The sequence below is a fragment of the Balaenoptera acutorostrata genome, chromosome 6 (genome assembly GCF_949987535.1).
Source record: "Balaenoptera acutorostrata chromosome 6, mBalAcu1.1, whole genome shotgun sequence".
Taxonomy (NCBI): Eukaryota; Metazoa; Chordata; class Mammalia; order Artiodactyla; family Balaenopteridae; genus Balaenoptera; species Balaenoptera acutorostrata.
In genome coordinates this window covers 58,667,860-58,683,308 of record NC_080069.1, presented here as the reverse complement: position 1 = coordinate 58,683,308, position 15,449 = coordinate 58,667,860, and the positions used below count along the sequence as shown (strand labels likewise).

The window sequence follows — 15,449 nt, the reverse complement described above, 5'->3', positions numbered from 1 at the left end:
TACCAGTGGGCATCCATACCAGGCACTCTGCAAATATCACCTCATTTAATTTCTACAACTCCTTGAGATATGTATTTTTTTAATCTCTAAAATGGCAATAATAAGGCCCAGAGAAGTTAAAAGTATTGCCCAAAGTCATATTTCTAGGAAGTCAAAGAACCAAGATTCAAATGATAGGTTTATCTGGCTCCACACCCCTGCTTTTTAACTATGCCTCTACTCTCATTAAAAGCCACCAAAGAAACGGCACTTCCCAGGTGGGAAACAACTTTCACAGAGTGTCATATTTTGTTCCACACTTATGGCTGTCTGCATATTTGGCTTAGGGAGGTCACTAAGAATGTGGACCTAGAAGCGAACTACTTCTCACAAATACATATTACATGTACAACTGGTACTTTTGGAAGTTGACAAAGCAGCTACTCAAATTAAACTAAAATGGTCCAAATATATGAAGGGAAAGGGATGAAAACACTGAACATGGCAGTGGGGTGTTACTCAGCTGATGAACCCGAAAACCAAACAAACTAGAGCAATGAGTCATAAACAGCAACAGGGTCTGTAGGATTCAGAAATTTCAAGTTTACTTTTATACTCTAGATCCTGTTGGGGGTTGGGGGGAGTAGTGGCTACAGATATATTTTGCCTTGATAACTTAATAATGTTTACATGTAATCCAGCAGAGAGAAAAATAAATTTAATTTCCAATGTAAGGTAATAATCCAAAAGATTCAGGCTTCTTGAATGACAATTACTTCTTTTTCTGTAGATTGTGTATGAATATAAAGCATGCCCTAGCAGTATCTTTTAGCTACCTCCACAAGAGCATATAAACAGCAAGGGATTATGGTGGATTGGACTAAAACAGTACATAGTAGCTGCAAGGAGTCTGGGAAACAGTATTATGATGAAGAAGAACCTCCAAATCCCAAGACACGGGATTCATTGCCAACTCTGCAATAAGTTACAAAATAAACAAACTGAGGCCCGTTGTAACCTCTTTTATCTGTACTTCCATATCTCTAAATGGGAACTGTAATTTAAATTAATGTAAGTAAGTCAGAAAGAGAAAAACAAATATCGTATATTAACGCATATATGTGGAACGTAGAAAAATGGTACAGATAAACCAGTCTGCAGGGCAGAAATTGAGACACAGATGTAGAGGACAAACGTATGGACACCAAGGGGGGAAAGCGACTGGGGGGATGGGGTGGTGGTGGTGTGATGAATTGGGCGATTGGGACTGACACATATACACTAATATGTATAAAATGGATAACTAATAAGAACCTGCTGTATAGCCGCATAGCACAGGGAGATCAGCTCGGTGCTTTGTGACCACCTAGACGTGTGGGATAGGGAGGGTGGGAGAGCAAGAGGGAGGAGATATGGGGACATATGTATATGTATAACTGATTCACTTTGTTATAAAGCAGAAACTAACACACAAAATAAATAAATAAATAAATAAAAATAAAGGGTTGATTAGTCAAAAAAAAGATAATGGTTTAAAGCGCAAATAAATAAATAAATAAATAAAAATCAAAAGTACTACCAAAAAAAGAACCTGATGTATAAAAAAATAAATAAAATAAAATTCAAAAAATAAATAAATAAATAAATATAATTAATACAAAATGTAAAGTGTTACCACTACATTAAATAGAGTACACTTTGAGGAAACTCTAGAGATATACAAAAGAAAATCAGCAACTAAAATCACCTGAGGACTGTTTTATGTTTGTACATATATTTGATACACATATCATCTCATAACTGAAAATTAATCAATATACATCACTAAAGCTATTAACTGCATTACTCCTTCACTCATTAGTCATCTACATCCTTCCAAGGAAGGACAAAAGTAGAAGAATGTATGCAAAGTATACATATATATACACATGCCCTCCATTTAAAGAAAAACTCTTCAACTTTCCGACTGCATACTGATAAATGAGGTGGGTGTTTGATCAAATAAGCTACAAACACAACTCTTTCAAATAAGAGTATTTATTATAATAGGCCTAAAAACAGTAGGATTTCCCAACTTTGATTTATGAATCTTTTACTCCAAAAAGCAGGCCTCTGAGATATTTACACTACACTGAGAGATTCCTCGGGTATGTGTAAACATACAAATGTAGTAGTGGTGAGGTGAAGTGTTGAGTTTTATTCCCCCAAAACAAACTTAGAGAAAAAGAAGTATTAAAATGTAGTTAAGTCCTCAGACACGTTTTTTCAACTAAATCATTATATTTTCCTACGACCTTTTTTCCAGTTCTCAGAGAGGAGTATTGTAGTGACTAAAGTAAACTAAGGACAATACACAGGAAAGTTATACTTCTGAAGATACAAGCTAAATGAGGTATTATGAATATAATGAGCAAATAGCAACTTTTACAAAATAAAGTACTCAGCATCTGACGATTCTGCAAATATTCATAGTCCACTGAAAGTTCATGCCAACTTCCCATTTAAATGATAACGCTAGTGATTATCAAGTACTGTGCCTCCCTCTACTATAAGTTAGGCTCCATATGAGGTTTTATATTCTAATACTATCTCATTTTATCCTCACAAAAAACAAAGTAGGTCTAGATATCATTTCTGAAAAGCAAAAAACTAAGATGCAAAAGTTAAGTAACTTGCCCATGGTCATGGATCAGCTACCCAAAACCAAGTGAGCCTAAATGCAAAAGTTCATGCTTTTTAATTTCCAGTGGTATTTAACGTAGGACAAGCATAGCAATACGTGGAGAACTAGGTAGTTTCCTACCACATAGCCTTTAGGGAAAAAAATTTTAAAGAGAGATAGGGAGAGGGATGGCAATCCGTTAAGAACTTACTGGGAAACCGCCTGAAGCTTATCTGAAGGCTACTTTCTCAAATCAAGGAACATTTTAAAAACACCAAAGTCGTTGTCATTTACCCAAACGTGTCAGAGAAGATAAAGCAAATTCACATCAAAAATTTTTTTAAACATTACTATACGTGACAGGTAGGTAAAAAAAGATTAACACGGTGTTGGGTACTGGAAATACTCTAGCTGAAACTGACTAATCTAGCTCAGAAATTAATACATTCAATTTTGCGGAGCATTAAAAACTAATGTTCTAACATCAAAACTATTCAGCAAATTTAAATATATATATATATATTTTAAGCCAACAAAGTTACAGAAGCCCTAAACACAAAAAGAGCTATGAATTTACCTTAATATTAACTAGGACATGCTCCTTTTCAAATGACTGTATCTGGTCAAATAGTTTCAAGAACTTATAAATGAGTTTCCCTTGTCAAGGGAAGTCCTCCTCCACAGAGTGAATAAAACCACATTAGCCCTCCCCTCTAAGTTATCAAATGGATCTTCCTCATAGTATGAAATTGAGCTAAGTTTCCTGAAGAGAATCAGCTAACTTGTTTTTGTTTTGTCGTTTTATTTATAAGAACCATATTAAAGAGTTTACTAAGAAGCAAACTCTTACTTAGTACTCTTATTAAATTCTGGTCAGTGATTTCCCTAACCAACAAATTCTTTTCCTAAAATAGCAAGTTGAAAAGTTTGTATGTCAAAATACATTGTCTATCAAATAGTTCTATGACAGCATATAAGAATTACAAGTGAAATTTTTATCTCAAGGAAAACCAAGTCCACACAGGAACAATTTAGACTGCCTTGATTTCAGTAAGTACAATACCATCTGGTACATAGAAATTTTTGTTTTTTTGAACAGGGAAACTATAATCTGAGTGATCTTTGACTAACCGGAAAGATGAACTATGAAGAGAAAGAAAGCTCAGGCAGTAACTTCAAATTCTGCCCACAAAAAACATTCACCAACTTCCCCCTAAAGGCCTTTTTCCCTCTCTATGGAAGTGCTTTAGAAATTTCATTCAAATCCCTAATAGCTTCTACCAAATTATATTAGAATTGTGACCTTATAATAAGATGCCTACAGACGGTTCTAATTAATCTCAGTTTGTAGAATGGATTAGGTGAATGCATTTTGCAGCCCTCTGCATAGATTACGCATACGTCCATTAATCATTCGTAAGCATCCTAAGAATAATTCCTAGAAAATCTACAAAGATAGACAATAGTTGAGAGTGATAAGAAACTTCTGACCAAGTCCTTTGGGAATCAGTAATATAGATAGGCTCTGATTTGCTATCCTTGAGGAGGTACTGTATCAAACAACAGTGAGGGAAAATTTATTATTTATCATCCCCATTCCCTGAAGTGTATAATTGAGAGGTTTGGGGTTTTTTTTTATGTTTGATCATTTTATGACACAACAGTGCACAAAGAAACTGTAAGTCTAATGGCAGAATTTCAGACTCAAAACTTATGGAAATTCAGAGACCCCCTTCTGTGGCTCTGGACATAGCATGCAAGCATTCTTTCTTTCGGCCACGTGGGTGACGCTCTTTCAAGTAAAAACTACAAGAAGATGGCGGGGGGGGGGGGTCCTCAATCACCTTCTGGGCCTCGATCTCAACTGTCATCTCCACGATGAGCGAAGGTACTCAGAGGTGCTTCCATAGTCTCTCCAGCAGGAGTGCTGACTGAGAGGCCCCCGGGCACTGCAAAGCGCCGCTGTCACTTCTAGTCACTGCTCGGCCCAGCTACTGCCATGCCTGTCATGACAAGCACCAGTCACCTTAAGGCACCATACCTCTGCCTCGACAAAACATACCTTTGAAAAGGTATGAGCCACAGAGGGAACCTATTTCAGGGGTTGCCAAGGGAAGCCAGCCTTGTCTATAAACAGCAGAGAGGCAGTGAAACAGCCCAGAGGCACAGATACAAGAAGGACTGCTGGCCCTGAATGCAAAGAAGTGTTCTGCTTCCTGTGCACGGACAGGGGAAAAAAAACGACATAGTAAGATACCGTTTGACCAGGCTAAAGTGGGTTTAGCTGTCAGCCTAAACCTGCCATCTGGTGTTAAGATACAGCAGATCACACCCCAGATGTGTTCCTTCAAACAAATCACATCTTTTTTTCTTATCCCCTCTGTTTTTTTCTTTCTGTAAAGAGAAAGATGCCTGCCAAAGATACAAATCAGCTGAAGTTTACTTTAAACTAAAGACTCTTGTGAACTTACTCAGCCAAATGAGTAGGTATGTCATTTCACGCACCCACACCCGAAAAGCCACCACTTTTCAGAAATGGCATCTCAGATGCTGAGCAGAAAATCATTTGTTTACTACTCATCGACCCTAAACGTTGAGGTTATCCTTAGTCATCCGAAAGCCATTCCATCTGAAAAATGAAATCTGTTTCAGTGAAGCAGAGTTCTGAAATCCTTGTCTTCCTCCTTATTTCTGACTCAGTATCTCATTCCACAATTGGGGTGGGGAAGGGTTATGCAGTGCTATCATTTGCACCTCATTACACTTGGGCTGGAGCTTTGAGAAAGCTGATATTCCCTCTAAATTTTTACAGATGCTTCTAGTTTACCAGTTCATGACTGCACTACTAGAAAAGACTTCCTGCCTCTAAACTGCTTGCTGGCATGTATGCTGAATTTCAAAATCCCTGAAAAAAGCAAACCTTTGTGGTGTTCTCTTAACTTTCTTGCTGGGGCAGAGGGGGAGGGTCACTAAAACCACACCAACCAAAAAGGCTTTTCCTTCTATGACGTGAGGCTCAATCTCTCAGACACATACCTTCCCTTCTAACTACTGATGGCTCATCTTGATTTGGACCACCCCCCACAAAAAATGTTCATTAACAGAAAGTTATCTGTGGAAAGTGTTTTTCATCCTACGTTATGATGAGGACCATGCAAGTTCTGGGAATAATGCAGTCCTAGACAGCCTTTCACCTGAGCTTATGTGTTTCCATTTATTTCATATGTGTCACTGGGAAAATACTTGGGGACAGAGAGAAGGGACACTTTCTAAACCACCACCCCCCACTTTGTTTCATGGCTCCAAGGTTTTTCAAAGTTCAGGGCAGGTGACACTGGTCTGTTCTTAATCTTTACGGCTTTAGCAATGTTAAGGCTGATGACGAGGGACACAAATCCCTGATGGAACTGAATGCATTCCAAACTCCCCGACCCACTCAAAGCCGTAATCCCCTGCAGCTGGATCTTACTTACCACCATGCACAGCTAATACATTTTTTAAAAGCTAGTCACTGGTGACAAATGTAAACTGGACAGAGCAGCAGCTCCCCCCACCACCTTCTCCCTGCCTTGCTCCTCCACCCCTCAATCTTCCCCCATAACCCAGAGACTTGCCCTTGCTGTGACTGATAGGACCTGCCTTTTAGAACCACCAAGCGGGTGCAGTACAGTTCTGCTCTAAGTGACTAGAAAGATTTTTAAAGCATCTTCAGCTGTCAGACTGTAACAAAAACAACAACAAAGTCTTCCTTAACACAAACATTTCACGACTGAGAAAACCCTATGAATTGAGATTATCACTGCCATCTTCAGTTCACTCTTTATTTAGCTATCACACACAGGCAAACTGCTCTGGGGCCCTGGCAGCTTGACTGAATTAAGCTGGTTGCCACCTTCTTGGGCATAATAAAAGAACGCACAAGACAATTTGAAGCTTCAGGATCTTTTGTGATATATTTTGTTTGGACTCATTCACTTTTTCTTTTGGAAGAAACTCGACAGAAATATAAGTAAGCAACTAGTCTTTCATGATGGGCAAGTATGTCTTTACCACGGATTTTGAGAAAGGGAAACCAAGTCACCCAAGGAAGTTAATAGCTCTGTGCTGGATGAAATCTCCAAAAATCAAGGCAACAAACTCTGGAAACTGCATAAAGATAGACGGAAGGATAAATGGATGGATAGGTAAATTAAGAAAAAAAAAGTCTCAAATGTATTGGAGCCAATACAGACAACAGATTTTGATGAAGGGATAAGCTATCCACTTTACCTGATGCAGAAAAAAACAAGGGTTAATAGATGTGACATTTTCAGGTTTACTCTAGTTCCCAGATAACTAGCAGTAAGTGCTATAAGTGATATTATCAATTAGACTTGGCAATGGCTACCACAACACTGACTACAATGCTTAGACTACATTAGGTTTAATTACTTCAAAGTTACATCTGGAGAGGGAAGCATCATTTTATAACCACCCTCAGCTTTCTAACCTGAGCCCAGCCCCTGCAAGATACATACCCGCCCAAGTAATTGAGGCTCCGAAAGGGACCACAGTTAATAACGTGTAACTAGCAGGAACACAAGGAGAAGCGACAAGCAGGTCTCCGAGAATTAAATTCACATCCGATCATGAGACCTCTCTGTGTCCTCCTGGCATTGCTGAGAACAGGTACTCCAAAGCAGCCTGGTGACCAGCGTCAGCAGGACCCATGGAAAAGGAATTTGACTGGGGGTGGGAAGGGGGAGAAGTCGGGGGAGGGGGGCATTATACCAATGGGAAAAGAATTAGGAAAATGTGCTTGAGAGAGTCCAGCTCTGATTTTCCTACTTGTCACCCACTGTCACATCCCCAGAGTCCAGAGTACTCAGTCAACATATGAGTAATTCAATCAAATGGGAAAAATACAAACTCTGTTGTTCATGGTGACTGTAATGCCTTGGGACTAAACTTAAACGTGTGGTGTGTGCAAGTGAGGGAAATGTGTGGGTTTTGGTGGGGGAACAAGAAAAGGAGGTTGAGATTACGTGTGTACATGTGTGTAAAAGAGGATTTGGCACTACATGTGAGGAAAAGTGTGAAATACATAAAGGTGGATATACTTTTTAAGACCAAGAGTACAGAAATACCAAACCAAAAAAAAGGAAAGAAAATGGGCCCCTGTGATTCATAAATTTCAGAATTATGATTAAAGGTAACACATATTTAGTCTGAATCCATATTATATGTCCATCCACCCAAAAAATATTTATTAAGGCCTGCTGTATTCTTCATAGACTAATCAAAGATGGCAGTGCTTTACAGCATTACCTTCTATACCTACTACAAACTGCAAGAATTTCCGCCTCATAATACAAAATGATCTCAGGTCTAAATTCCCGTGTCTTCAATGGTATGTTCACACTATAACGTGGTCAAAAAACCTACACAAGATGTAAAAAGTTAAGCCTCAGGGAAAAAAAATGGAATCATAACCAAACCTCTGCCTGTTACTTAAATGTGATCGCCAATGGAGTTTGCTTAATTAATCAAACCTTTTAATACTAAAATATTCTATAATTCTGCCCAATAAAATCACAGGTATGAATGTTTCTAACTAATCCAGGGAGAAATAATTGATTATGTTTGCTACGAAAATCACAATCAGTTATATTCACTTGAACCGGCAGTTACCAATTCATAATACTTACAAAAACCTAACTCAAAATGCTGAGTCTGGAGTAAGCATAGATCCTTCCAATGGAAGGCAGCTAAAATGAACACTGTCTCTTTAAGTCGAAGGACCCACTAGAGTTAGGTAGTATGAAGCCAAGAAAAAGTTCTGAAGTTTAACTCTCAGGAGCAAACATTTTCTACTTGTGAAGTAAACTCTGTTGAAAGACAGCAGACTACGGTCCCACCAGTAAAAACAGGAAAGTTTTCAGCCAGTGACAGCTTTGCCTATGGGGGGTGGGGGGGGGGAGAGTGTCATAGACTCACTTTATTAAACCATATGCTCATTGCCCTGTGAAGAAAGCAGGGTCACTAATTAGTTCATTCTGTGAAAGGAGCCCTTCCTGATCCCGTTGACTTTTGTCCCCCTGGTTAGCTCCAGCTATTTCTGTCATGCAACTTGAAAATCACTGGAGGGAGGAAGATCGCCATAACAACCGCTGAAATGATCTTGTGGAATGTGTCTAGTGGCACTGGAATAACCTGAATATGTGCTCCAGATGTGTCTGCTGTCAGGAAAAAAGTAAACACATCTGATGGACAGCGTATGACTAGATGGCCTCGAAGCGACTCCAGAGGCTGGGGGAGGGGGGAGGGACGGCACATGTGCGCCGGGGGGCGCGGGGGAAGCCGGGCCGCCCGCAGCCCGCCGGGGGCACCGCGGACCGGAGCCCGGGGCGCCCGCGAGCACTGAGCGCGACTGTTCCGCCCGCGTCCCTCCCTGGAGTGGCCTCCGTGGGACGGCAGCGGCCTCTGCGAATTTCCGTCTGGCACGGCCTTGTGAGCATTTGGGAGCAAACTCAAACAGCAACGCTGGGAGGAAGGGGGAAAAGAGAGGCGCGGGTTCAAGATGCTTTCTGCCTTAAAAATTAATGGCAACGTGTGTTTAAAGCATTCTCTCTTCAGGGCAGGGCGGTCTTCAGGCCTATTGCCCTCCCCCTCTACCCACTGAATGGCTTTGCCGCTTGGCCCTAGATGCAAACTCTTGAAGCACTCTGTATTAGGTGACTGAGTGATTACACTCCTGATAAAGTGGTGTCTTTTTTGATGCTGGGGTGGGTCCATAGACTTTCACGAGTTGGACAAGTGGGTTGGTGCCCTAACCCAAAACATGTTTTAAAAATATTTTCCCAATGAAAAACACATAGAAAGGACCAGAAAACATGACATAGGCCAAAACACATTTTCACCTTGAGTCCTATTCTCAGGAGTGTTTGCAAAGGGAAGGCTTTAGATCTACGCCCAGTGCATATGTTCACAAACAAAACAGCAATTCTACAAACATCCAGCGCACAGTGGGCACTTGTTGAGTATCTGCTGAATCAAACTAGTTTTTAATGTATAAGATTAACTAAAAGTGCTCCTTGGATTCTACAAATCAACAGTGGCAGAAATTACTTTAAAAAAAGGTAACCAAGTTTTAAAATATTTAAGAAAAATGGGAAGTTTATTTCCCCAGAGGAACAAAAATGCCTCCCTCAAGAAAACAGTAAACACCGTATCCACCGTAGTACACAAACCACCTACTTGTGCGTGAATCTACCACATTTTAATGCCTATTCCTACTCCAAAAGCTTGTATTGTGGACTTAAGTTTTACAGAATTCATAAAAAAAAAAAAAATTCACTACAGTCTTGCCATAAATGCTTACATCTGTGAAAAGGCTACAAAGGTTTGTGCAGAAATTTAGAATCAATGTCAAAAGCTTTTCAAAGCAACATATTCCAGATTTTTCTTTCAAAAACTCCACACAATCATATTTCAATGAAATTTCTAGTAGTTTTCCAACATGATCTAAACAAAGAACACAACTGTACTGGAAGGTATTTACTTCTATAAAATACACCTTTAAGAGATGGAATTGCTTATGCTTAACATCCATTAAGATCAATAAATTATATCACTTGGGCTGAGGGACAGCAGCATTCACCTGGTACTTCTTTCATTCAAGGCCATTGCCAACTTAGGAATCCCCTATCAATTTCTAAGTGTCTAAGTACATTCTCCTCCTTTGATAAAACTCATTTAGTGACTCGGATTCTGAAAGTAGATCACCAAAGGGAAAAAGAAAACTATGAGAAATTATTATTTGAGAGCAGGAGGAAATGGAACAAACCTTCAGCTCACTTCCTGCAACTCACACATTCAACCTGGCAGAGGAAGACCCTAAGGATGCTTGGAGGATGAAGGACTCCAAATGTGAAGAAATAGGTGAAAGGACAGCAAGAGTGAATGGCAATGCTTCTGCCTTCTAGACACTGGATTCCACTGGCAGCTGGCTGAATGAAACCAATAACAGACTCACAGTTGTGGAAAATGTTTCATACTCCTCTAAGCGAAAACGTCGTTATTTCCTTGTAACAGAAACTGTACTTCTTGACAAGTTAGACAACCTAAAATAATCATTGCCAAGGTGCAATTTATAAAATTTGCTGGCAATCTATAAAAAAGAAATAATCTGGGTATTTTCAATTATTTGCAGAGCATACTTCATTATTATTATTCCAGTCTAATCTAGCGTGCCCCCCCCAAATTAAAAGACTTCAAAAAGGGCTGACAGACTTCCAAATAAAAAGCCAAATATTTTAAAGCTTTTGTGAGCCAAAGTCATAAATGTGCACATTTGTACAATGAGGTGCCAAATGTCCAAAAGATGGATGAATTTCAATGACCATTTTCATTTGCCTTAGCCTTAGTGTTCAACCAATAAGCAAAAAGTTTGTATATATTCCAAGAACTGGAATGTATTTGTATTTATGTGATGTTTCTTATCCATCTCCATCTAAAAGTTCTTACACCAAACTTGTAGTTAACTTTTATAAGAAAAGGGAAGTAAGGCACCAGGATCTTTCCTCAAATTCAGAGTAATGGTTTTCAGTGACTTTTTTTTTTTTTTTTTTTTGCTTCTTAAGAGCATCAAAAGGTTGGAATGGGATGAAACCTGGAGTTAATGTAGGAAGTATTCAAGTTCCAAAAGTTATATGATACCCGTATGAACATATTTGGTGGCTGAACTCCACACAATTAAGCCTATGGCTGAAATCAAACTTCACACGTATAGTCTGTCCTTAGTTCACTGTGTGCTCAAGATCCAATCAAGTGCTCATGGGTTAGTTATGGTTTCTCAAACCACCAGCTTCTCTTAGACAATGCCACACAAGTAGCAGAAGCTCTGTACAGACTCTTCCTAATGCTTTTCTGTTTCACTCTGCTGAGCAAATAATGGTGATGCTTATAACATGCACAGACTATGAGATAAGCAGACTCATCAAGCAAGATCTAGGAAACCTGGGAGAATTTACCAACAATTCTTTTACCATTCTGTATAGCATTACAAGCCAGCACATAACAACTAGCAAGTTAAGCAAGGCCAGAAAAGTTGAATACTCAGCAGGAAAAAAAAAAGAGAGAGAAGAAAAGAAAAAAAGAAACTAAGAGGGCTACCAGCAAGCCAATCTATTCGAATTCCAGCTGGCTTAGGAGTAAAACACTGCAATGCAGTTTTCTGGCTGCAGGAGTTTTTGAACTGTTCAGGCTTCATTCATGTGGCACCGTTTCTTAAGCAAAAACAAGAGAAAGTTATAGGAATGAATGAAACCAAACTCTAGACTTTAAAGCAATGATTTTCTGATTTCTGTTAAAGAAGGAAACATGGATTCTTGAGAAAAGCATTTTCAAGAATGTGAACAAGAACTCCTTAGTGAGTTCTTAAAATAAGGAACTCTTCAAAGGAAAAATGTGATGTTATTTCATGTACTTAAAGGCCAACAGAAGAAAACAAGAAAATCCAGAAGGTTCTTTGACATCATCAGTCATGTGTCATGATATCAAGGGGAAAGAAGCCATGAAACGGCACAGAATTCCAAAGAAAAACAGGCAATCTGCACAGTGGAACACAAAGAACACAATATGTTCTGCCCAAGTTTGGAGGTCTAAACGATTCCCTAATCAAGAACAAACGGCTACAACATTTGATCTGCTTATTAATGTCATCAATTTAGGGACACATTTCTAAAACCATCCACTCCTCTCCTGCACTGACTATAAAACAAGTCAATGAATCCTATCCACAGTATTACAACAAACAGAATATTCTTTCAAGGAGTCTGAAGTCATGAAGACAAAACCTAACAATGGACATTAATTTTTAAAATAATTATTTTTCACATAGCATTTAAGAGAAAGAAGAAGGAACAAGTAGGAAGAGTTGAACACAACTTGAGAGAAGTCCCTGAATCCACATTCCTTCTTATTACAGACAAGAAATCGGTCTTATAAAAGTTCAGTGATTCACCCCATGTCACAGCTATTTATCTGGAGAAGAATTAGAACAGAAACCTTCATGGCAGTGAGATCCTCCCACAAATCCATCCTCCTCTTGCCACGGCCAACCTCACTCCCTACTCCCAAATGAGAACGGATTTGAATTCCCTGGATGAATTCTTCTCAGAAGCTCAGCCTCAAGGAGAGAGACAACATTAACAAAGAAATCGAAAAAACATTCTTCTGGACAATTTCAAACTTCTGTCCCTATAAGCATTTTACCAGGATTGTTCAAAAAAAATAAAGCAAATATCCACTTTGAGTTTGAACTCCATTCTTCTTCCTATTTCCTGGAGCAGGTGCTCCCAGGCTACGAAATGCCAAGAGGAGAGAACAAAAAGCTGGCCTGAGAAGCCGAGAACTTTGGGGTCATTAGCCCCAGGGGAGTAATGGTTGACTATATTCCCTTACGGTTCCTTTATCCTTAGTTCACTAAGGGTAAAGGGCAATTTTTTTTCTCTGCTGTTTTTCAATGTTATTGTCCTTGCAGGCCCATCACGGGACCCAGACATGCTAGGAATTGCTCGTTACTTGGCTGCATATGCCACAAGGAGGAGTCATTACTATCGCACATGGGACCGTGTCCCTGGCTCCAGAGAGAGGATCACCTCAAATGGACTGACAGGTGGCAGAGCAAGCCCTTCAAAAATCCTGAGCGCAAACCCTGCCTATAACCTTCAACAGCCTCCCATTTCACCCAGAATAATGACTATGGTCCCCGCCAGGGCCTACAAGCTCCTACAAGCTCCTCCCTCCATGGTCTGGCACCTGGCTAACCAGCCTTACTTTGCTCTAGTCTCTCCACAGAGACAATAGCCTCTGTTCACACCGCTAGTGCCCCAGGCTCTCTCTGACCTCAGGGTGCTGGTCCTTTTGCAACACTCAGCACCCTCCATCTTAGCCCCCAAGCAACCTAATGTCTCTCCATCCTTCAGATCTCAGCTCAAACAGCCCTTCAGGGAAATCTTCCCCGATACCCCCAACTATGCTTGGTGGCCCATGCTTTATTTACATTTGGGGGTTCTGAGTAGTAGTCCATTTGGAAAAGGGGGAGGGGTTCCAAGGCTCAGAAAAGGTTTGAACATCACTGCACAGTTTCAAAAGTCCCTTAAAGCAAAATAATTCTGATATTTGTAGTAATTATCTTCCACTCCTGAGTTAACTATACTAATAAAGGAGTCAATGTTATAAATTTGGAGATCCCCAAGTCTGCTTGTTAGGGCCAATATCCATTTATTTCAAATACTCCAAAATAGATAAATACTTTTATAAACTAAAGACACTTAAGTCCTTCTTTCCCCACATTGGTTGTAGTAAGTGGCAGCAGCAGCAGATGAACAAAAAATACACAAGGCTTAGAATCACACTCAAGTTAGACTGCTCCTTACCAGCTGCCTGACCTTAGGTAAGTCTGCTATCTTCTCTGGGCCCATTTTCTCTTCTGTGGGAAGCGGAAAAAAAATGACACCTTCCTTAGAGGATTCAGAAGACATGTATCTGGAAGCCAACATTTGTATTACCAACTTTACCACATTTACCATTCACAATTCTGCCTGATTATCTAAATGTTATTAGTCTCATTCTTATGTAACCTCCATAAGGGTAGGGATTGTTACTCTTTTTCCCCTATCTTTGAGTCCTTAGAGCTTAGTACAGTGTCTGCCCTATATATATTAAGCACCCAGCAAAGAATTTTTATAAAAGTGAATTCACAAAAAGATAGTGTAACAGATTCCCCTTCCTTTGTTAGTTTTGATTTCTTTTTTAAGAAGTCGATAATTCTACAGTGGGTAATGTGTCTTCGGCATTCTCACTTGTGTATGGTTGGTTAATATTTTCCACAGAAGTCAGTGTTCATTGGGACAAAGTCAGTCATGTATACCCATGAGGACTTATGAAAAGTCTAGTCAGTGAGTCTCATTTAGTGATAATAGCTTCACTCACTAGTATCACAAACTTCGTGCCATTGTTCAAAGGAGAACTGAGTTACAGAGTGTGTGCTACGATCAGCACTGTCCTTCTACGCAAATGGAGAAACAATTCTCCACTTGTGGGATGTTAGCAGCAGGGACTTCATATAATAATAATAGTAAACACTGTCTACTTTTTCTGTGTGGCAATCAAAATTGTTGAATATTTCCATCAACAAATGATTGCTTTTTTCAATCAAAATTGTTTGGGTTTATTTTTATGTGCCAAGCACGTTTGTAACCACTTTACATATAGTAACTCATTTAATCCTCACCACCACAACCCCATGAGGTAGGTACCATTATTATCCTTATTTTATAGAGGCAGAATCTGAGCCTAAACTGCCTTTGTGCTTATAAAAAATTTTTCTCTTAACATTTATTTAGCGAAAAACTAGTATGCACAAGGTACAGTTCTGATACTGTATTTTAAATATGAGATTTAAGTCTCTTGCCAGAAAACACAGATTTCAGTTAGAAGAGGTTTTAAAAGAACTGATGTCTAAAGTTGTATTGTTTTTTCCCAGTCTGCCCAGTTTTGAGACTTGCCCTAATAGGATAAGGCTCTGAACTGCAGGGAGCCTTTAGTAAAACACAGCGCCCATCTCACCTAGTTAAGAATCCTGGCACTAGAAATCCATTTCACCCCACTCAGAAGCAGGCTGCGGTACATAATTATTTTCATCTGGTTATAACACAGGGTGGTGAGTTTAATCTCTAAAACCCTACAGGGATTGGTTTTAGCAGTTTTAGAAATTGCCTTTCACGCTATGAATGTGCCGCACAGCAAGATGGTCCTGCTAATG

At 39.5% G+C, this 15,449-nt stretch overlaps 1 protein-coding gene across 15 annotated transcripts in view; it reads right to left on the bottom strand.

The window, feature by feature from the left end:
- BNC2 (basonuclin zinc finger protein 2) overlaps positions 1–15,449 on the bottom strand; it is a 422,437-nt gene that overhangs the window by 376,635 nt on the left and 30,353 nt on the right. For 9 of the 15 annotated variants that reach the window (XM_057548286.1, XM_057548289.1, XM_057548288.1 and 6 more), the window contains exon 1: positions 14,062–14,114. The exons of the other annotated variants lie outside the window; for them this stretch is intronic. In XM_057548286.1, the coding sequence (XP_057404269.1) occupies positions 14,062–14,106 (45 nt within the window). In that variant the 5' untranslated portion in view covers positions 14,107–14,114. Of the gene's footprint in view, positions 1–14,061; positions 14,115–15,449 lie in introns of those variants that run through there. 15 annotated transcript variants of the gene reach the window in all.